The sequence below is a fragment of the Diceros bicornis genome, chromosome 1 (assembly GCF_020826845.1).
Source record: "Diceros bicornis minor isolate mBicDic1 chromosome 1, mDicBic1.mat.cur, whole genome shotgun sequence".
Classification (NCBI taxonomy): domain Eukaryota; kingdom Metazoa; phylum Chordata; class Mammalia; order Perissodactyla; family Rhinocerotidae; genus Diceros; species Diceros bicornis.
In genome coordinates, this window is record NC_080740.1 from 11,732,412 (window position 1) to 11,754,649 (window position 22,238).

General features: G+C 36.1%; 1 protein-coding gene across 2 annotated transcripts in view; it reads right to left on the reverse strand.

Annotated features, from left to right (window-relative positions):
• Positions 1 to 10,306: 10,306 nt before the first annotated feature.
• Positions 10,307 to 22,238, reverse strand: part of EDIL3 (EGF like repeats and discoidin domains 3) — a 372,749-nt gene continuing 360,817 nt past the window's right edge. For both annotated transcript variants that reach the window (XM_058526450.1, XM_058526363.1), the window contains one exon: positions 10,307 to 13,318. In XM_058526450.1, the coding sequence (XP_058382433.1) occupies positions 13,169 to 13,318 (150 nt within the window). In that variant the 3' untranslated portion in view covers positions 10,307 to 13,168. The remainder of the gene's footprint in view (positions 13,319 to 22,238) is intronic.

Sequence of the window (22,238 nt, forward strand, 5' to 3'; positions counted from 1 at the left end):
GAAATAGAACAAAGAATCCTAAAATTTATATGGAACAACAAAAGACCCCAAATAGCCAAAGCAATCCTGAGAAAAAAGAACAAAGCTAGGGGTATCACACTCCCTGATTTCGAAATATACTACAAAGCTATAGTAACCAAAACAGCATAGTACTGGCACAAAAACAGACACACAATCAATGAAATAGAATTGAGAGTCCAGAAATGAACCCACACATCTATGGACAGCTAATTTTCAACAAAGGAACCAAGAATATACAATGGACAAAGGAAAGTCTCTTCAACAAATGGTGCTGGGAAAACTGTACAGCCACATGCAAAAAAATGAAAGTAGACCATTATCTCACACCATACACGAAAATTAACTCAAAATGGATTAAAGATTTGAATGTAAGACTTGAAACCATGAAACTTTTAGAAGAGAACATAGGAAGTACGCTCCTTGACATTGGTCTTAGCAACATATTTTCAAGTGCCATGTCTGATCAGGCAAGAGAAACAATAAAAAAAAATAAACAAATGAGACTACGTGAAACTAAAAACCTTCTGCACAACAAAGGAAACCACCAACAAAACAAAAAGACAGCCTAACAATTGGGAGAAGATATTTGCAAACCATATACCTGATAAGGAATTAATCTCCAAAATATGTAATCATACATCTCAACAACCAAAAAACTGACAACTCAATTAAAAAATGGGCAAAAGATCTGAACACACATTTCTCCAAGAAGATATATGGATGGCCAACAGGCACATGAAAAGATGTTCAACATTATTAACTATTAGGGAAATGCAAATCAAAACTACAATGAGATATCACCTCACATCTGTCACAATGGCTATAACTAAGAAGAGAGGAAACAATAAGTGCCGGAGAGGATGCGGAGAGAAGGGAACTCTCATACACTGTTGGTGGGAGTGCAAACTGGTGCAGCCACTATGGAAAACAGTATGGAGATTCCTCAAAAAATTAAGGATAGAACTACCATATGATCCAGCTATTCCACTGCTGGGTATTTATCCAAAGAACATGAAAACACCAATGTGTAAAGATACATGCACCCCTGTGTTCACTGCAGCATTATTCACAATAGCCAAGACTTGGAAGCAACCTAAGTGCCCATCAAGGGATGAATGGATGAAGAAGATGTGGTATATATACACAATGGAATACTACTCAGCCATAAGAAACGATGAAATCCAGGCATTTGTGACAACATGGATGGACATTGAGGGTATTATGCAAAGTGAAATTAGTCAGAGGGAGAAGGTCAAATACCATATGATCTCACTCACAAATAGAAGGTAACAACAACAACAAACAAACACATAGAGACAGAGATTGGATTGGTGGTTACCAGAGGGGAATGGGGGAGAGAGGAGGGTGAAAGGATGATTAGGTACATGTGTGTGGTAACGGATTGTAATTAGTATTTGGGTGGTGAACACGATGTAATCTATGCAGAAATAGGAGTATAATGATGTACACCTGAAATTTATACAATGTTATAAACTAACGTTACCACAATACAATAAAATTAATTAATTAATTAAAAAAATTAAAAAAAAAAAGAAATCACTGAAGTAACTCGGTTTTCTTGGAAATGACTAAATTACCTTTTTTTGGAGGGGAGCATTAGGTGAAATATAAAGAAAGTAACATGTTTGTACACGTAAGTATGTCCTCTGTGAAAAGTATGCCTGCCACAGTGACAAACACAAAACTAACATCAAAAAACTGAAACTTACTGTGCACCTATAGTATATATACATGTTATCAGACGAAAAACTTTCCAAAGGAGAAGCTCCTCGTCAACTGCCCAGAAAGGATCTGGAATTTGAACTCAGGGCTGTCTGAGTCCCAAACCTGAGATTTCTTTTTTAGGGGGTGGGGGAACCCTGGGTTCATTAACTGATGATACTAATGATACTAACTATTTGCGCATAAGGGTGACTTGAGTATATCAATCTAAAGAAGGTAAATCCACCAAATGGAAGAATTTGGCACTTGTTAACATGCTGCAGAATCCTGTAGGACATCTGATACAGGCCCTAGGGATAGTTTGGGAGGTTTGCAAATCGAATTTACAGTTTTGAAACACCAAACTTCGAACATGCTAATAATATTAAAGGTCATATATTTCTGCTCTTTGAATAATGTCAGTGTTTGAGTGTGTGAATAACTAACTCTTTCTTTGGGAATGAAATAGGTAGCAGAGGTAAGAATACGACTCTCAAATGGATTACTATTTTTATTAAAAGTTAACTCATAATACTGAAACTTCTCCATTGGAATGAATCCATTTGAATAAATGTTCTCTAAACTAAAGTAAATTTCAGCTGAGCCACAGTTATTGTTTCAGGGCTTGATTTTGTGATAGGGACCAATTACATTTTTATTTAGGCGGCATTACATAAATTCTGAAAACACCAAAGGATATGTCAATAGAAAGAAATATAACTTCTATAGGGAAACCATCGCTTTTATTTTCATGTGCCTGTGAGGAGTAAATTTACTCAAACTAGAAGCAGCTTAGGAGACATATGTTTTTAATATTTTAAGAATCTCTTTAGAATATAAGTCAGTGACTCTCATCCCTTATTAATTTATGGGAGTGTTCTAATGAAAGTTTTGGTGGAATCACTTATCAATTCAAATTTGCAAAAACACAACACTGCATTTCAATCCATGTTCTTTTGGTAATATGCAACATAGACCATAAACTATAAAATAATGTACAAATATTTGGTTTTATTTACACTCTTGAATAAATTTTTGATTAAAATATTCCAATAAACATGCTTTGAAAGAAAAAGTAGCTCAAATATTTTATAGATCACATGAAAATGTAAATCTCAGAAGATTTAATATTTCACCAGCTACAAACATTTTCTTCAGGAAGTGTTCGTAATGAAGGTCTTAGGCACTTATGCAAAGGTGTCAATGCAAGAAAAGGGCTTTCTCATATGGTGGGGGGCAATTTGCATCAGCTCCTTATTCTGCTTTTACTACCCCAATTCCACCATATTATTAGCAAGCCCTCTGACTTCAGGTTGAATGTCAACTTGGTTATAGGTGTCCCCAAGTCCAAACCACAGTGAGGAGTTGCTTAATAGAAATTTATTAAATGAATAATGAAGATTCTAGAATTTTTGTTTCTCTTTTTCTATCCAATATATCACTCACCTGAAACATACTTACTATAACTATTCTAGCCATTTTTTTGAGGAAGATTAGCCTTAAGCTAACATCTGTTGCCAATCTTCCTCTTTTTCTTTTTCTTTTTTTGTTGAGGAAGATTGGCCCTGGGCTAGCATCTATGCCCATCTTCCGCTACTTTATATGGGATGCTGCCACAGCATGGCTTGATAAGTAGTGCGTAGGTCCACACCTGGGATCTGAACCAGTGAACCCTGGGCCACCAAAGTGGAGTGCGTGAACTTAACCACTCTGCCACTGGGCCAGCTGCCTATTCCAGCCATTTTTAAAGGCAGGAACAAGGGATGTTGAAGACCTCCATATTTATTTTGGTACAAATTGTGATCCACAGCACAGTCAGTGGAGGGGAGATGGAAGCAAAGTCTGGAATTTTCACTTTTATGCTTAGGGTAGGAAATTTTCAGAATATGCTAAATGCATTGCAAAACTACAAAACTATTCATAATAGGGCACATGTGTACGGTGACAGATGGTAATTAGTCTTTGGATAGTGAACATGATGTAGTCTACACAGAAATCGAAAGATAATGACGTACACCTGAAATTTATGTGATGTTATAAACAAATGTTACCTTAATTAAAAAATAAATAAATAAACAAAAATATTGATAGTCTCCTGCACTGGAAGATTACCTTTAATACAAATGGTAGACAGGCATTGGAAACTAACCATGTCTCTATCCCCAGCACATAAGATGCTAACTATAATTAGTAAAAGAGGTCTCTTCTGGGAATAGGATATACACAAAGCCACTTCCTGTGGACGGTTCTTTCTCAAGCTTTTAGCTTGCCACATGGAAAAGAGGCTGGATTTCAACGGGACTCAAATCCCTCGGCCTGTCTGCTTTGCCCACGGCACAGTCTGCTTGACCATGCACAGATGCCCTGCCCGTAAATTTTATCCTCAATATTTTCACGAGCCCTTTTGTTTCGCCTTTAGTAGACACTAAACAAATTTCTTAGATGAGAGAGTGCCTGCAGCACAGGTTTCAAATCATTATTTACTGTGAAAATGCTTTCAAAAAAAGAAATAGGAATACATATATGCCAACGAGCATAAGAAAGAAAAGGATTGTCTCGAAGCAAGACCTGGCATAACTTAATGTGCAGAAATACGTTAGAGAAAATCAGGTACTCACGTTAACTGCAGATTGAACACCGTTCGAGCTTATAGTAGCTGCTGTCAAATGAGCCTACTAAAGGGTCAACAAGATAAGGATCATAAATGATTTTTTCACTACATTCAATGTGACTTATCCAGTTTGATGCCTTATATTTTCAGAAGATTTTTAAAATATTGAGTAGGTTAAAAAAAATTAAAGAGGGACAAAAGAGCAAGGATATTTTCCTTTTCTTGAAAAGGACAAGAACTGAGTAATGGTGAAAAGACCATAACTACCAGTTTTCTGATTTTAGTGAAATATATGGATTCAGCTCTTGCAAGGATACAATTGAAATATTAGGGGTAAGAGTCAGTGGCCATGAGAATTGTTAAAGACTTACTTAGATTTTACTATCCTTTGAACGTATTTATATATCGGATAAATACAACCCAGGGAATTAAACATTTAAACAAATGCATCCCAGAGTTGTGGTCCCTTCATTTTAATTGTCTAAGATTCTTTCAGCTTATTCTGGTTCACTGATGAATAATTCGCAGAGAATTGACTATTTAAATCAAGTTATAGAAATTTAATTTACTGATTATGTGAGGTTGCACAAGGTTATTTGTCACCGGTTAAGCTCCTAATTCCACTAATTGAAAAGTCACCAGGGAATGAAAAAGATAATGCCATCTATTTATTGTTAAGAAGTTGGTTCCTTAAACTGTGTTAGCACCCACATTTTATTGTCTAAGATATTATTCACTCAGCTTCTCTTCTAGTCAAGACTATGTTAACTCTCAAATATTGGGAACTAGAACTCAAGAAGGGGTGGTTTTGTGTGTGTGTGTGTGTGTGTTTGTGTTTTGGAATTCTTTTTAAAAATTGGAAATATCTGTGGTTTCTCTTATCTATTGAGCCTCTCATCTATTTAAGCCAAATTTTTCTTAAATACAAATATTTTTGAATATTACATTAAGGATCTCATGCTCTACACATGGGGATAGGCCATTTACTGTTTCTTGGGATAGCAGATTTGTTGACATTTTGGGCTTACCACTCACTTTTTGAAAATTAATGCCATTAGTATCTCACAGTAGTCATTAGTTGTTCATCATTTGTAGATCTTCTCTCATATAGTCATGTGATGATGAACACTTCACCCATTGATCAATTAGTTCAAATATATGTTATTAGGTAATACTGGTGTATTAAATTATTTAGGGCAATCTGAGAAATTACAGAATAAACAAGGACTGCTTGGCTGGAGGCAAATCATTCCTGTTGTTAATGTAGTAGTATGTCATGAAACACGTTTTCAGCACCCTTTGACCTAAAGAAGAAAAAGAGTATTGAACTGGGTGCGAGGTGTCATAAGATTGAGGTACAAGGGCCTGGCTCCATGGCCGAGTGCTTCAAGTTCTGCATGCTCTTCTTCAGTAGCCCGGGTTTGCGGGTTCAGATCCCTGGTGCGGACCTACTCCACTCACCAGCCACACTGCGGCGGTGTCCAGTGTACAAAGTGGAGGAACATTGGCACAAATGTTAGCTCAGGACTAATCTTCCTCAAGCTAAAAAAGGAGGAGGATTGGCAGTGGATGTGAGCTCAGGGAGAATCTTCCTCAGAAGGAAAAAAAAAGAAAAAGATCTAGGTACAAATCCAAGCCCTGCAACCTGGACAAATCTCCTTACCTCTTTAAGCTTCTTTTTCTCCTCTTACAAAGAGGACATGTTAATCTTTTCTTCCTAGGGTTGTCGTGAATAGTAAATTGGGTGTTTCAGGTGTCGTGAATATTAAATTGGACAGTTGGGGTGTCATTTCAGATGTCCCCTCCCTCAAGATGCTTTCCCTGTCCTACTTCATGTGCTGATGTAAGTGCTTCTGTTCTATGTTCTCTTTGCACATCTCGTAGCACCCATCATAGTTCTTCACTTACACCTTCTAATTCTTTACTTTACACTCCCACCCTCTAGACTGTGAGCTCCTGAAAGTCAGTCTTTTCCTATCTGTATTTCTAGAACCTTGCATAGTGCTTCTATTTTGCTCAAAGAATGATTTTTAACAAGTTGGTTAAGCTTAATATTTTCTTAATATTAATACAGTTTTTGCAGTGTTATTTATAAAAGAATTTAGCTTTTGTTTATATCTCCTATGAAAGTGAAAACATTTCAATATTTTACAGGACCTGAATTACAGTCTAATGCTACAATTCGAAGGCATAAGTGTTTGTGATATTAAGTTTAGGTGGGAAAACTCTCAAGCAAGGAATTTGTAGTACGAGTTTCTGAAGGGCTTAAAAGGTTAGAATGAGGGTGTGGGAGGAATCAGAGCATGGAATTTTAAACCAGAAGTGACTGTAGAAAAATCCATTAAAAAAAAAAAACAAGCATCAAAGTCTATTAAAACAAAGAAACAGACAAACAAAACAACGCAAGGATCTGCATTAAGTTTCACCCCAAGTGGCAGATCCCCCCCAGGCAGCCTCTGCTCCTGCTACAAACCCACCTTCAGGCTGTACTTGGGGACATCTTCCCTAGCAGAATAAACAATGAAATAGAATCGGGAAAAATTTATTTTATTAGACTATTTTATGGGGAGAAGGGCAAAGGGCTTTTCCACCATGTAGAAAAAATTCACACAATTCTCTGTGTAGTATCTTTACTTGTTTTCTTAAAAAGCCTCTCGGGCTTCCAGTACTATGCCTCTTCTCCGCCCCCACCAAGACTGTAAAAGCCTCCTATTGACAGGATCCATCCAGCTCTGGCTCTCAACTCGCACTGGCCACCCAGCGGACCAGGCAGCCAGCAGACACCACCCTAGACAGCAGCTCAGTGACCACGTTGCAGTGGTTTTCAAACTTTTATGGTTGTGTCTCAGAGTAAGAAAAATAACACACTGTGATGGAGAACACATATATATACAGGAATATAATTGAAATAAAATGGTTTATGAAAGAATTTTACCATAGACTCTTTCCTCCCCTCCCCTTCTCTCCTCTTCTAGTATATTTAACAAATGATAATAATAATAAAAAATACTAGTCCTAACCCACCAAATTCTCTCCACTGGAAGCTTGAAAAACATTTTACTACTGTTTAAACGTGGCTCTTGGAGTCTCAGTCCACATCCCAGGCAGCTTATCAAGGTATTTATACCACTAAGAACAGATTCCTTTTAGGGATGTGTCTTAGTCCATTCAGGCTGTTATAAAAAGTTACAGACTCGGTAACTTATAAACAACAGAAATTTATTGTTCACCTTTCTGGAGGCCAGGAAATCCAAGATCAAGTTACCAGCCTGGTCACCTTCTCATGAGGGCCCACTTTTTGGTTCATAGCTAGTGCCGTCTCGCTGTGTCCTCGCTGCGGTGGAAGAGGCCAGGGAGCTCTGCAGGGTCTCTTTTCTAAAAGCACTAATCCCACTCATGAGGGCTCCAGCCTCATGACCTAATCACCTTCCAAAGGCCTCGCCTACTAATACCATCACCTTTAGAGGTTAGGATTTCAACATACAAACTTCAAGGGGACACAAACATCCAGACCACAGCAGAATGCTCCTGCTGGGAAAACACACGCACACACACACACACCCACACACACACAAACTCTTCTCCATATTATAACCTAAGAAACTGAGAAGTGAGGAAGTTAAACTGTCGGAGTTGATTATTTAGTGCTTCCTTTGTGATGCGCCATGTTTAACCTCTCTGTTCAATTCCTCTTTCCCGGCTCCAGGAAAATGGCATTAGCCTTAAGAAGTACTGTGCTGATCATGTCTGCCAGAGTCACTGGCCTGTTATAGTTCTCTTCCTGAAAGGCAAGGCCGCCTTCTTATTTCTTTCTTTAAATTTCTGCCATATAACCACTAAAAAAGTGGAAAAACTGGAAAACGTGTGTAAATCCACATTTAATTTGTCAGGTAAGTCATTTCTCACTGAAAACATTCCTTCCCTGTCATACGCCTGTAGTCTACTCCCAGTTCTCTTCCGTTCGTGCTCCGCAGTGTTTTGGCCTGATGTTATAGACGTCATCACAAAGCTGTTTCCACGCTGGCCGGGGGATGCATTGTTTGAACGCACCATCAGTCTCGCTGCCATTTCTTTTCCAGGTGCCAGCAGGTTGAGCTTATGTTGCAATTCATCATCATTATTAACATACTTATATGTGGGCACATGAATGGCACTAAGGGGATTTTATATAAAAATGGAAGGGTATGGTTTATGCCTTTGAGGACGTTAAAATAAAATTAAATCAGAGGCAGTCACCGTATGCAACGCTTAATCATGTAATGTGGTGACCATTTGCTGATGCCACTATACCATATTTCTACAGCATTACTGTTTTGAAATGACTCAATCAACTCCTGCCAAGATATGCAAAAACAACTAAATGAGGAGCCTTTCCCAAAAGTGTTTTACTATTTCTGCTACCAAATTCATCTAATAAAAATAACTCTTTGAGCAAGCGCCACTTGCCTACTGTGGAAAACACTTTACTTGGTGGCAATGTTGAAACATCCAATGTGAATTATAGCCACTTCCTGCAACAGAATCAAGGAATCTTATTTCCCCCTTCAAAATCAATAGAAAAATTGCTACTTATACCAGACATTCTTTCTTTGTCAAGACAAATGACAATGCATTCTGTTTCAGGGTAGTTCAGATATTTCTCAGCTGGCAAAGTGGTTTAATTCTCCATTTTACCTGCTCAGGTAAAAGGGTCTTTTTGCATCTCAAAGGATAGAGGCAATATTTTTCACAAACAAATAGCACACTAACTTGATTGTGAATATTGTGTTAAACTAGCTTTTGGGAAGAGAGAGAGCATTGCATTTCTGACAGTAAAAATAAATATTTCTTTACCAAAATCTTTACTTAAAGTCATGTATTCAAAGCTGAAGTGCTAGATGTTTTGAAATTTTAGGTTACACAGAGAGAATCCTTTCCATTCATGAAGTTATTTTTAATAGGTTTTTTAAAACAAATTTCAACATGGCCAGACTTTCCTCCTTAGAATTCTAAACGTTTCTGTTATTTTTACATCTTACATCAGTAATTTTCAAAGCCTCATAGTTGAAAATTTTCTGTTGAATAATTATTCTGCTATCACAATGAATTTTTATCCTGTATAGATGTTATCATGATTCTTTATTGGCTTTATTAAAAATATATGGGTATAATTGCTTTTATTTTAAAAAAGCACATTTGTGTATGTTTGGGTATGTGCAAAAATTAGGTAAGCAATGGAACCCCATTGAACAATTCACATTAAAATGCAATTAAATAGGAACATGTATGAATACATAAACATATATAATAAGTTAGTTCTAAGAACTACCAGAGATTCATTGACACTCAACTAAGGCATCAACATTTAATATCTTAAGTTTTTTCCCTAAATTTTTTGAGTCTAAGAAAACATCTAAGAAGTGGGAAGTAGACAGACAATATTTTACCAGTGACTTCCAGAGGGCCAGAAACAGAGTTTATGAAGAAGCCAAGTGTTATGATTTTCTTGAAGCAATAGCTGAAGTTACATGGATAAATATGTTATCAGTGTCTGTGTTATTAGTTACCACTGACTGGATCTCTTCATTATACTCCTGAGAATCATGTACTTAGAAAACAATAGAAATCATAGCTATAGCATCTGATTAATAATGGGCAGATCAATACTTGAACACAAGACTGCAAATATGCATGATGCAAAAGAATGACTTTGGATTATTAGTATTCCAATAAAATTTCCACAGCTAAAAGGAACAGGAGAAACGCACACATTTTAATAACTTTGGAAAGGTCAATTTAGCCGATATCAATGTATATTTGGAAGTTACTGCAACTTCTATTTTTTTCTGTATTTGTTTAATTGCTATGTACAAAGAAAACGTAAACCAAGCATGTAGTTAAGAGTAGTGGGCATTCACATTTAGACAAGTTGTGTATTCTTACAAATGTGTTTAAATACAGCTGCCTCAATAGTATCTTGGATTTTCAAAAGTTTTATTTTAAGTTTGAAGATTAGACAAGGTCATACTGATTTTACAACAGCCTACATGATTTAAGTATATATACAAAAAAAAAAAAAAACACACCCCAACATTGGAATATTACATATTACACAGCTTGAAAGTTTGCAACGGTTATTTGTGTTTTAGTTATTCCTGTACTTACTGACACGTCAGAAGCCAGCAGTGAGGATTATATTTCATAATTTGTGTTCTAGCAAAGATACAATCATTGGTACCCTAAGTCTTCACAATTCACACCAATCTTTATGAAGCCATTCAGAAAGAGAAAGTTAACATTAAAATTAGAATCAGTGATTAGGATAAATGCTTTTAATTGGATATAGATAAAATGGAAATGTTTAAAATTTTAATTTCATAGATTATAAAATTAGTATATTATAGTTTCTCAATATGGTGAAGAATAAGTGATTATTCTGTGTATTCTGCTTATGAGATTTTACTTGTTTTAGTGTGAATTGAAATAAAATGAATTTGCTTCACTTTGATATCATTGATACACGTGACACAAAAGCTACATACTACTTCACAATAATTATTAACATTTCCACATGTGGGAATCTCTTTATTGTCATGAATTCTGGGCATCATGGGACAAACAGATATCCCATTGGTCATGCCATGTTGGTGAAGAACATATAGAGCAGAGAGAAAATTCACAAGCAAGAGAAAGCCATTTGAATGTATCTCTACAAAGTAACAAATATAATTTTAACAAACTCCCTTTGAAAATATTTGCTTAAAAAACTATCAATAGAATAAAATTCAAAATATAATAAGAAGCTATCAATAATTTTGAGAAAGTAAATCATTACAAAGCATTAGTCATAATTTTTAAAACATACTCCATTAAGAATGAAGAACCATGCATAATTTGCAAAGGAAAATAGCTAGAAATTTGGTGGGACAGTAAATCTTTAAAGAAATAAGGGCCATTTGCTAGATAGTAAGTGTGTGTATATTTTTTGGACCTAAGTAATTATTTGTAACATGACTTTAAAATTTAGCAAATTAAAAATATTTAAATTCCTAATTTTAAAGTTATCTAAAAAAGGCAATACTGAGGACACAACAATCGTGTTTGTGAAAGATGCTAAAAAATGATGACCATTTCAGATGCTCCAAATCAACAATTTCATAACAAGAAGTAGAAAGCAAGTAGGCATAGGACAAATATATGGCCAGCCAGTTCTAATTTTGCTTTTATTAAAAATGCCATTATGGTTGACTTTCTCTTTAAATTCTTCACTATGATTGAAGACCACTCCATATATACATCATTAAGAAATGCTGTTAACACATGGACAGACAAGACAGCAACAGTCAAGTGGTTTTTGTTATGCAGCACAAATAATAAAGGAAAAACTTCGCGGTGTGGCACAGGAGCTCAACGTTTCGTGCACCCATACTGTCTTTTCCAGGACCCGTAATGTAAAACTCCAATAATTCTGCGTCTAAGCCTTATGAAATAAATACTTGTAAAGCTGATAAATTAGATGTTGAGGACTTTTATGGAGGCAGTGTGAGCTTTCATTTGAGAGACATGTCAACGAAACCTCCATGATCAATAAGAAATTGTTATGATAATTGCTTAGTTTTTCAGGACCTTTGAAACAAAATAAATAGAAATCAATTTTCATCTTGAAAATGGTTTACTACTTTGTCATTAGTAAGTACTTTTCTTGTCATAAATAACTACACATTGTGCTTTCCTGGGAAACCACCACCAGTCTCAAATCTCAATAAAATTCTAGTTTCACAGGAAATGCAGAGAGGAACAAAGAAATGATAAGTATGCTTGGCCAAGCTATGCAGCACTATGTTCATATTTGTTTGCTACAAAGTGTTTTAAGTAGACAAACAAAGAATTCTTCATTCTATTATTTTAAAGTAAGATAAAGCTATGTAAATACCAACAAAATAAAGATGTAAATTTTGGTTTAAAGGGACATAATACAATTTTGTTGTTGTTTATTTTGCAAAATGGTAGTAATGGGTTCTTTATAAAGGAAGAATTTGGAAATTATGGCGTCGTTAAAAAATAGAATTGCAGATTAACTCTACTGATATTAATTATGATCAATCTACTGGTATTCAATCATGTTCCATATATATGAACAACATGATACTTCTTTTAGCCAAATAATAGGAGAAAACTCTATTGGAAAAAATATAGACTTATTTGGGCAATAAACACTATAAAGAATATAGAATAGAACCGAAACGAAAAAGAAATCACATAATCTCTGATTAGAAATAATGAAACTAAAACGAAAATTATAATATCAATTAGTACTGCATGTTACAGATTCTTCTTCAAAATTCTGTTATAAACACTGACAGGTCTGGTAGACACAGGGAAACAATGAGGATAATGCAGAGTCATTACAGAAGGAAAAAAAACCCTTATTGCTAACATTGCAGTATTCTTTTATAAGAATTAGCTGAGTATTGATTGTAAAGGCTCTATCAACTCTTGCTCTTATTTGATAACTATGAGATTTTTTTACCCTTGCTATCAAAAGAATGCTACTTTCTTTCCCTAATACATTTCAATCAGTGTGAATAATTCAGAAAACAATGATAAAAGTAATTCACAGCTAATGTGATGTTGCTTAAGAAATTTAAACAATAAAAATCAAATTAAACCATTGAAAAGGCAGGCTTAGACCTCCTTAGAAAGACAGTGGCCTACCATAATTCGAGCACTTTTTCATGAAAAACTCTATTCAGTTTCCTACAGATTCTGAACAGTTCATTCCATGGAGATACTTTTAGGAAAATATAGAGGAAGGTTGTGGGGTGTGGGGTCTCCTCATTCCTCCTCTTTGCAGCCCAGCAGCTCCGACCGCAGCGTGATCCTCCCATACCAGGACCAAGGAAGGATTCTTATGTGCCGTGCGTAGATGGGAGGGTCGATGACGTTTTTTCTGTGGGTATCATTGTCAAAATTTCCCTGGAAAACCTAGTGAAGAAAGGCGAAGAACATCAATCATACAGCCTTCTTTATCTTGGGAATTATTTTCTTGTTTGGAGCATTTTCCCCAAACATGAGATTTGATAACTATTCATTTCATCTTTTTCAAAATACATTGCAGCTTCTTTTTAATGATCATTTTAAAATTAAATTGTCAATTAGTGTTTAATTTAAAGAATTGAATAAGATGAAAATTGGTTGTCTAAGTCAGGAATACGTAGATCTCTCATTTTTATCTGCCTGTCATCAGGTTTTTTTAATGCAACAGATATTTATTTTTTGCTTCTGTCATAGGCTAATGTTGGTTAGGTGGCCTGCTGAAGGAACACTCTTCCAAGGAGCGACTCAGAGATCCAGGCAACTTGTAAATTACAGCCATCATCTGAAACATGTGGCCTCCACATTCACAAGGGGCAAGGGGAAAGAGAGCTGTTAGATTGTGCAGGATGTTCTAAAGAACAAGGTATGGAAACAACCTACATCATTTCTGGATATATCTCATTGACCTTAACTAATTATATGACCCTGGCCCAACTGCAAAGGAGGTTGGGAAATGGAGAGGAGCACATGAACATTTGATGAGCATAACAGCCTCCGCCAGTGTCTTTTGCTCACTTTTCACACAGAGAACAAAATTAACCCATCCCCGAGAGAGACAACCCAATCAATACCGTTTATGAACTATAGTTTTTTGGGTTTTTTTTCTGGCTTCTCTGTCTATTATTTCTTGGATCCATACAATACTCTTGTGATCATTGTGACTGACAATGCCCTGGCATGGTGGCATTGTATTCTTTTGTTTCAAAGCTTTTTGAGCTTTTTATGCCCATGTTTCTCTCAAGAGATTTTTATAATAACTTTGAGAAATGCCTGTTTCAGAAAAATCAAAACAATATCAAAATACTGAGATCCTGGTAGAAATGACATTAAATTATAAATTACTTTGGGAGAAATTCATGTATTTATAATATTTAGTCTTACTTGAAGATTTTATCATTATTTTAATTTACAAATTCTGTGCATTTATTATTCAAGTTATTTCTAATTATTTTATATTTGTATTTTTGTTTTAGCTCTAGTGAAAACCTCTTAAACGTTTTCCTTTTTAACTTTATGAGATATCTTATAATTGGAAGATAATTTTCTTTCTTGCTTGAGATCAAAACATGACTATATGGCCAAAGGGAGACCTGAAAATAAAATTCCCCCAAGGGGAAAGAAAAAAGAAACTCCATCATTCACATGACAGAATATTTAACCCACATCTTCGAACATTCTGAAATTAAAAGCAAAATTTTAAAAATGGCCTTCTAGAATAAGTTGGTTCAGTCTCACATGATTGCAAAAGGTCCTGTGGAAAGAGAAAAATAAAGATGTTCTTCTCTACAGTAGTGGACAGCGTGGCAATGATTAACTGAAACAACAGACAAGATGAGATAATCTTTCTGCTGGTTCTATGGAAAGATTATGTGCTGTTGAGGGCAAATGCAAAGTGCCGTCCCCATCTGGTGGGGAAATAATTTTTCAGCTTGACACAAAATATATCTCAAAGCCTATTTTGAATAAATATTTGCTGAAGAAGAGAATACTGAACTGTGTACCAAGTCTAGAAGTCATCATTCTGGCATATCTGAATCCATGTTCATTTAATAAGTTTTTCCTCAGCAATGCTCTGGCTTGCATTAACCAAGCAGGAACTAATTCTAGATTGAAATGTGTTACTAAATAACAGTGTCTCTGTTAGCAAAAACTCATGGTATGTATAAGACATACCATGCAAAGACTCAACAAAAGTCTTGAGAGAGGTTGTCTTTGCAACAGCAGAAAATAAGAGTGTACATTCCATGGTTTCCTGACATTCTCTCTCACGTAATGTTGGATTCAAACGCTATGGTGTCACAATTTAATATAGAATCGGAAATCCAATTTCATAGCCCTGCTAGAGAACTTAATGTATATCTTTGAAATAATAGTTTAAATGCATTAACTTTCATCTAGATCTATAACAGTCCAAAAATCTATAACAATCCAAAATATACTGTTATACTACTTCTTCGCAAGGAAACATAGGAAGAAACAATTTTCTTTTAAGTCACTGGTCTTCAGCACAAGTTTCAATAAGAAACTATCAACCTAGGAAGCAGTAGTTGAATGAATAGTTATACTCACCTTTTTATTTTGGAGATTACAGTTAGAGAAATTACATCAGCTCTGAAATTGGATACAACCGTGACATTTCTGATTAAACATGTGACAGTCATAGATATTCGAATGCTCATTAAAAGAATTCAAGTTTCGTAAAAGAGCATAATTTAATAAACAAAAATTTCCACAGAAAAACAGCCACAATCTACATTGGAATCACCCAAACCATGATCTAAAGGTACTGAAAATATACTTTTATTTTTGGAGATCTCTCAGTAATGACACAGCAGAGAATACAAAGCATACACTTGCAAATTCTAGCACGACATCTTGTACTTGCTGTGCAAACATGTGGCCCATGTGTTTTCTCGTCTCCAGCACTAGGAAGATCTTGCTTAATAATGCTATTTCAATGTTTTACCTGGCAAAGGAATGCAAACTCAGTATTTTTCCTCAACTTTACAAGATGTGTAAAAATTCTAGAAAAGTGCTTTCAACACACACACTTTAGAGATATAAGCACCTCAACTGAAATCAAAGTCTGAAAAGACTGATAGAGAACATTTGCTCCGTATAAAAGAGAAAACACTGCATATGAGAAAGAAAGCTTGATTTAGAAGTTTTTAGAAAGAGTATGCACATATTTCAGTTTCAGGTGGAGGCTTAGCTAATCAGCTGCTGGCAAGCTTGCTGATGTACTCAAACACGATGATGCTTAGGGATCTCTCAAGCTTTTCCCAACATATGGGGCCTTGAGAAAAAGGCACTCAAGGTACTTTGGAGAGGCTTCCACAATTACAACCTAGGAGAAGACAGACGGAAAAATGCAGCTGCCTCAACACCACTGAGATCTTGGATTTTGTTTTCTAAGGTCAACTTTCCAGTGATACTATTTAAAATTCAAATGAGGGGCTGGCCCCGTGGCTTAGCGGTTAAGTGCGCACTCTCCGCTGCTGGTGGCCCGGGTTTGGATCCCGGGTGCGCACCGATGCACCGCTTCTCCAGCCATGCTGAGGCCGCGTCCCGCATACAGCAACTAGAAGGCTGTGCAACTATGACGTACAACTATCTACTGGGGCTTTGGGGGAAAAATAAATAAATAAAATTATTAAAATTCAAATGAGATTCTATTGAAGATTCAGATCTCAACACTGAAAGACTATCAGATAAAAGAAAACAATTAAATGTTGCTTCCAGCATTCTTCGTTACACACAATGGTCTATTCGGGCCAGAGTAGACGTCTTCAATGGGAAGTTGCCAAGGAGCATGGAGGAAGGCAAGACTGTCCTCCAAGATGCAGTCAGAGAGCTGGAGCAAATCGCAGCTTCTCCTAGCAGTCATATACGAAGGCTCTGCCTTTCAAAAATATCCGGAAATCCTATGGGGATTTCTTGCACATACTATTTATTTAGCAAGTCATCTGGTTTGTGAAGATGTACTTCTTTTTATTTGTCCCTAACTTAACACGTGAAAAGTTCTAAAGGGATTCCCATTGTTCTAACCTTTGGGAGTTTATGTTCACATCATCCAAATAGCAGGCGGGTTTCAACATTTTTATATAGCCTCCCTGAGCTCTTCAAGGCGAAGGAGTCAGGATTTTAGCAAGGTCTGACGTGACCATCACTTCACCCTTGTGGCCTTTTGGTCATCCCCTTCTACATTTCATTGTTTCTTTTCTAGCATGTGGAGACTCGAACCGGTACGTGGGATTCCAGATATTATGGAAATAAGAGGGTTGAATAAAGCTTTCTCAAGTTTCCCCTATAGTTTGCATTTGCCTTGGTAATGGTGTCCAAGAAATACACCACTGGCTTTATTGACTACACCTGTATACTGATCTGATATCCTTAAGAGATAAAGGATAAAAATAAAAATCCATTTCCTTAGGGCAGCATGTGTATGTGGGGTGTGGAGTACAAGAGTTAAGAATTCTTTGTAAGAGTGCTTGTAAAGAAGTTAGAAAAGAACGGTCTTTTCTACCTCTGTTGCCTGAGAAGCCCTGTTTTTATCTAATTCTATCCAAACAATGGAAGAATCTGAGACTTGGAAGAGAAGGCATAGATCTGCTGGCACCATCTTCCCTCTCTAACATTTCCGATATGGAACTTTCAGCCTAACCATGGCAAGCCTCAATATGATAGGGTGGGTCTGAGGTCTGTATTTAGACACCTTGAATGTCTCTGCCTTCTTATTAGGCTGAAATATGCCTTTTTCTAACTTCCATCTATTGATCCTAGTGCTTGATTCTCAACAAGCATAGAAGTCTAGCTATCAAAGGAAAAACACTTTTTGACATATTTACCAATAACTAACACAAACCTTTCAAACTCAAATTCAGTGCTTTAGGCTAAACATTCATGGTTCCTTAAAAAATTCTTCATGTAAGATGATTTTCAAATTTACCGTCTTGATTGCATTCCATTGGATACCCTCTGGTTTAACTGTGACTCTATTCAAGTGTGATATTTGTTTGGACATAGTATGTATTTAACACCCAAATGGCTCAAAAGAGTGCACCTGTGTTGTGTGGATACGATACTCCTATCAATGCAGTCTAAGATTTAAAACTATTATATTACATTTGGGGTCATGGTTGATTGATTTATGATCAAATAAACTCTGAACTTTTTCATAAAATTTCTCTTAAGCCATATTTTTCCAGTTTTTTACTTATAAAATGGATTTATAGTGGATGTAGAAATTTACATTTATCCCAATTTCATTTCATTTTATTGAATTAATTACATTTTAAAAATAGCAATTCTTAGTTAAAATTATGATCTATTTAAAAAATAGTGGAAATTTAGCGGACATTAGGATTTATTTATCTATTTCATGAAGTTATCATTTCTATATTATGTCAGTGTAAAATCTGATTTTTGTAGGTGACATAGGGACTTATACTTAGTTTGTGGTTCAGCTTCATAAAACTCATTTTTATATACTTAGTATCAACATTACTTGAATTCTTTTAGACTGTCAAAAATCTCAGAGTTACAACTTGAATCAACGCTTTAAGTGATTTAAAGTCATATGAAAATTTTCACAGAATTAGTATGCACAAATGACTTTAAACATAATATTTATTCATCTGAATAGTATTTATAAAAAAGACTTCAGCTGTTTCTGATTCTATGATTAGATTAGGCTAATCTGCAAACTGATTCTCTGACTAGATTAGGCTAATCTGTAATTTAATTTATGTCCTACTTTGCCCTATATCACTGCATTCCAAAAACCAAAACTTTCCATTAAAAAAGTAAAATAAAAATGATTGTGTTAAATGTATAGAAAATTGTTTCCTTAAAAAGTCTCAGTCAGTTAGTAGATTTTTTAAATCTACATCCATTTTAAAAAAATCTTATTGGATGTTTTACACGTGTGAAACTTTTATTGCTGATTGGATATAAAAAGTTTGAAACCCAAGTTTGATTCTTTTAGCCGACATAGACTCTAGCTATTATTCAGAGAATTCAATTTTCTAGGAAAATTTACCAGCATCCTGAAACCATTTCATGATTGAATGGCTGGTATATCATTCTTGATGGTTTTCTCTACAACCAATTCCACGAAACCAATGAAACTCTGTAACAAAATTAGTCTAAATATAAGTACACTCTTTCAGATGTAATAAGGAAACAAGAAACCAGTTTCCAGCTAAATTTCAATATTCTAGAGAATGTTCCTTGGAAAATAGTGCATACCAAGAATCATATTCTAAGAGGTACACCAAAACAACAACAACAAGGCTTTTGTTGGAGATAGTAGATTGTGTTGACCAGAGTCTGCATTGAGCATCAGTCTGCAGAACAACGAGCTGAGGGATGAGCCCTCCTATAGGACATCCCAATAGATGCTGCAGCAAAATCCTCATCAGCAGAGGGAATTGCCACAGTGTCTTCCAACCCAAAGTATCTTGAAAAGAACTATTGCCCTCCAAAGGTGCAGATGAAGCAAGGCCATAGGCAACCAAAACAACGTGTCAGCAGGTGAACATTTCTGTATCGTTCAGGACGTGTCCATTCTAGTATAATCATAGCATTTGCAGACACATGTCATTCCAGTGAAAAATGTACAGTTCTGTACAACTTTGTGTAATATGAGCATGCAGTAAAAGGTTAACCTTCCCCAGAGGGAGGCCTGACCTTTGCCCTCAGCTTTTGGGAGATAATATCAATTTTTTGGAAAAGTCCTGCATGATAAGAGTGTCTTTGTTTATGTGGGGGCCTTGGGCCACAACAGATAGTCTACACTAACAATATGATTTAGTGTGGGGGCTTTGAGCCAGCTTGACCACTGGAAGGGCTGGAGACTAAGGTCAGACATGCAGGCGATCAACTATGTCTGCATGACCCAGCTTCAATCAAAACTCGGAACATCAAGGCTGAGGGGAGCTTCCCTCATTGGCAATGCTTTGTGCATGTCGTCACACATCATTGCTGTGAGAGCTTAGCACTGTCCACGACTCCACTGAGAAAGAACCACTGAAAGCTCAGGCCTGGAACTCTCCTGGACTCTGCCCCATACGCCTGGTCTCTTGGCTGATTTTTATCTAAATCCTTTCACTGTCATAAACTGTAACTGTGAGTATAACGGTTTTAAATGAGTTCTGTGAGTCCTTACAGTGAATTGTCACACCTGCGGTGGTCTTGGGAACCTCCGAATTTGCAATTGGTGTCAGCAGTGAGGGTGGATTTGGGAACTCCCAAACTTTGCAGTGAGTAATAGATGTTGAAGAGTTATAGGTTTCACAGAGGACTTTTTGATATTTGTAAAATTGATTAGTCTGAAAAGGGACCTCAATTGTCTGAAAAGATTGTGTCAAAAACTTTCTCAACATCACGGGCTGGGCCTGTGACAGATATTCAGGCTTCAAAATTAATTGTGAACTTATTCTTTTCTGATTCTTCGAATAAATCCTGACGTCACAACCTACTGAAACTTATTTATTGTGGCCCTAGAGTACACTTTCTAAATCCTCGACTCTCAGGTTCTACTCTCTCTATTTTACTTGCTCTTCTTATTTTTATTTTCTGTATGATATTTATTTTCATGGACACAAACTTAATAAATATATTAAACAACTAGTGTTACTTGTTCTGTTTGATATTTCAGTAATAAAACAATTCGACATCCTTATTCTTCTGTATTTCTTTAATATCATTTCTGCAAAGGCTTATACATTCTTTGGGGAATATTACTTTGGCCATCTATGGGGGACTAATTAGAAATCCCTTGAGAAACTGCAGTCAGGTTTCCCGGAAGCTGTAGAGCATGGTGACATATATAAATAATTCTGCACCATATTTCATATTGGATACCAATTTTTCTCTATGTTCCTTTCAAAATGTTGTTTTGTTCCATAAGCCCTTTTAAAAATCTGGACCTTGGTTGCTTCAGAGATTTCTTTGCTTCCCAAGCTCCCTCAGTGACATTGTATGAGGCTTTCAAACTGACTAGCCAAAGATTCAACTTCAAAGGTGCAATTATAGGACATTTTTGTTTGATGGGGGACGTGAAAAGAAAAACATGAGGACAAGTTCCATGTCTTTCTTCCACCAGTGCATGAATCATTTTAAGCCATTAAACTGAATATATGGATTCTGTGAGAAAATAATTTCCACTCCCATTGTTGCTCTCAGGAGATTTCTTGTGGCTCTGAAGTTTGCTCTCGTTTGTAATTATGTAAAAAACTAGGTCTTTGGCTTCAGGGAATGCTACATTTCACTGAACTGATCTGGCTTTGCTTCATGCTCGTAGTGTATATAATTTCTGATTATATCCCAAGAAATTTTTTACTAAACCACAAATTTGGTGCTTACTTAGAATTCATGCAGCACCATTTGCAGTCTACTGTTCTTTCTTTTAGACATTATTTTTCAAAATGCACGAATAGGAGATTCTAAAAATAATTGGCCAAAAAATGAAAATATGTTGTCTTTTTTTCTACTCTGGCAATAAAGGGCCATTTATTGCTCTTCAACTTGTCACACATTCTCCTTCATTTTCCTGTAATTGATGTGGATGCTGGTTCGCTGATATTTAATTCTTGATTGGGAAAGAGAGCTGTGATGTCTTTCTAAAATTCACTCTTTCCTGGTACTCAGTGGGTCGGGAGAGTTGGGATAAAAGAGGAAATGGCACATCTTTGGGAGTATTTTTAAGAACTTTTAACTTCTGGCCTCTCATAAAAGGGCTCAACTGACCCGAAGAGGTATGAAATTAAGGAATCCAACTCTCTCCAGTAATATCAACCTCTCTATTACTGGAAAGCTGGCATAGGTTATATCTGTGATGCCCTAGTCCACTGTGAAAGTGACAAGTTGAGCTAAGGAATTGCTAAGATCCAATTTAGCGAGATGAGAGGAGAAAGACACTGGGGACAGAGGAGCTATCTCTGTTCTTTCTGTGGTTTTCTTGTATAACCTTGGCACCAAGTAGCTGAAGATCTGGCAGCTTCTTAGAAAGAGCCAAAAGAGCCTCCCTGAGAAATTCATATAATTTTGTTATTAAGTCTTGGCCTTGGAAAAAGACCCAAGGAAAAAAATCAAAGCAAAATATTCTAACTCTGTCGACTGTTATCTTCCTTCTCCCAAACTCGCCAGCATTTAGGATGCCCAGTCTAAAAGTCAGTAGGTAGGACACACCGCCATGTTTAACTTCTCTTATGATGAAAGTCTCTTTAAGTAACAAGAATACCCTTGGAAATATATCACATAGGGTGATTGCCTGTAAAGATTTATGAAACATAAAATATGCCAT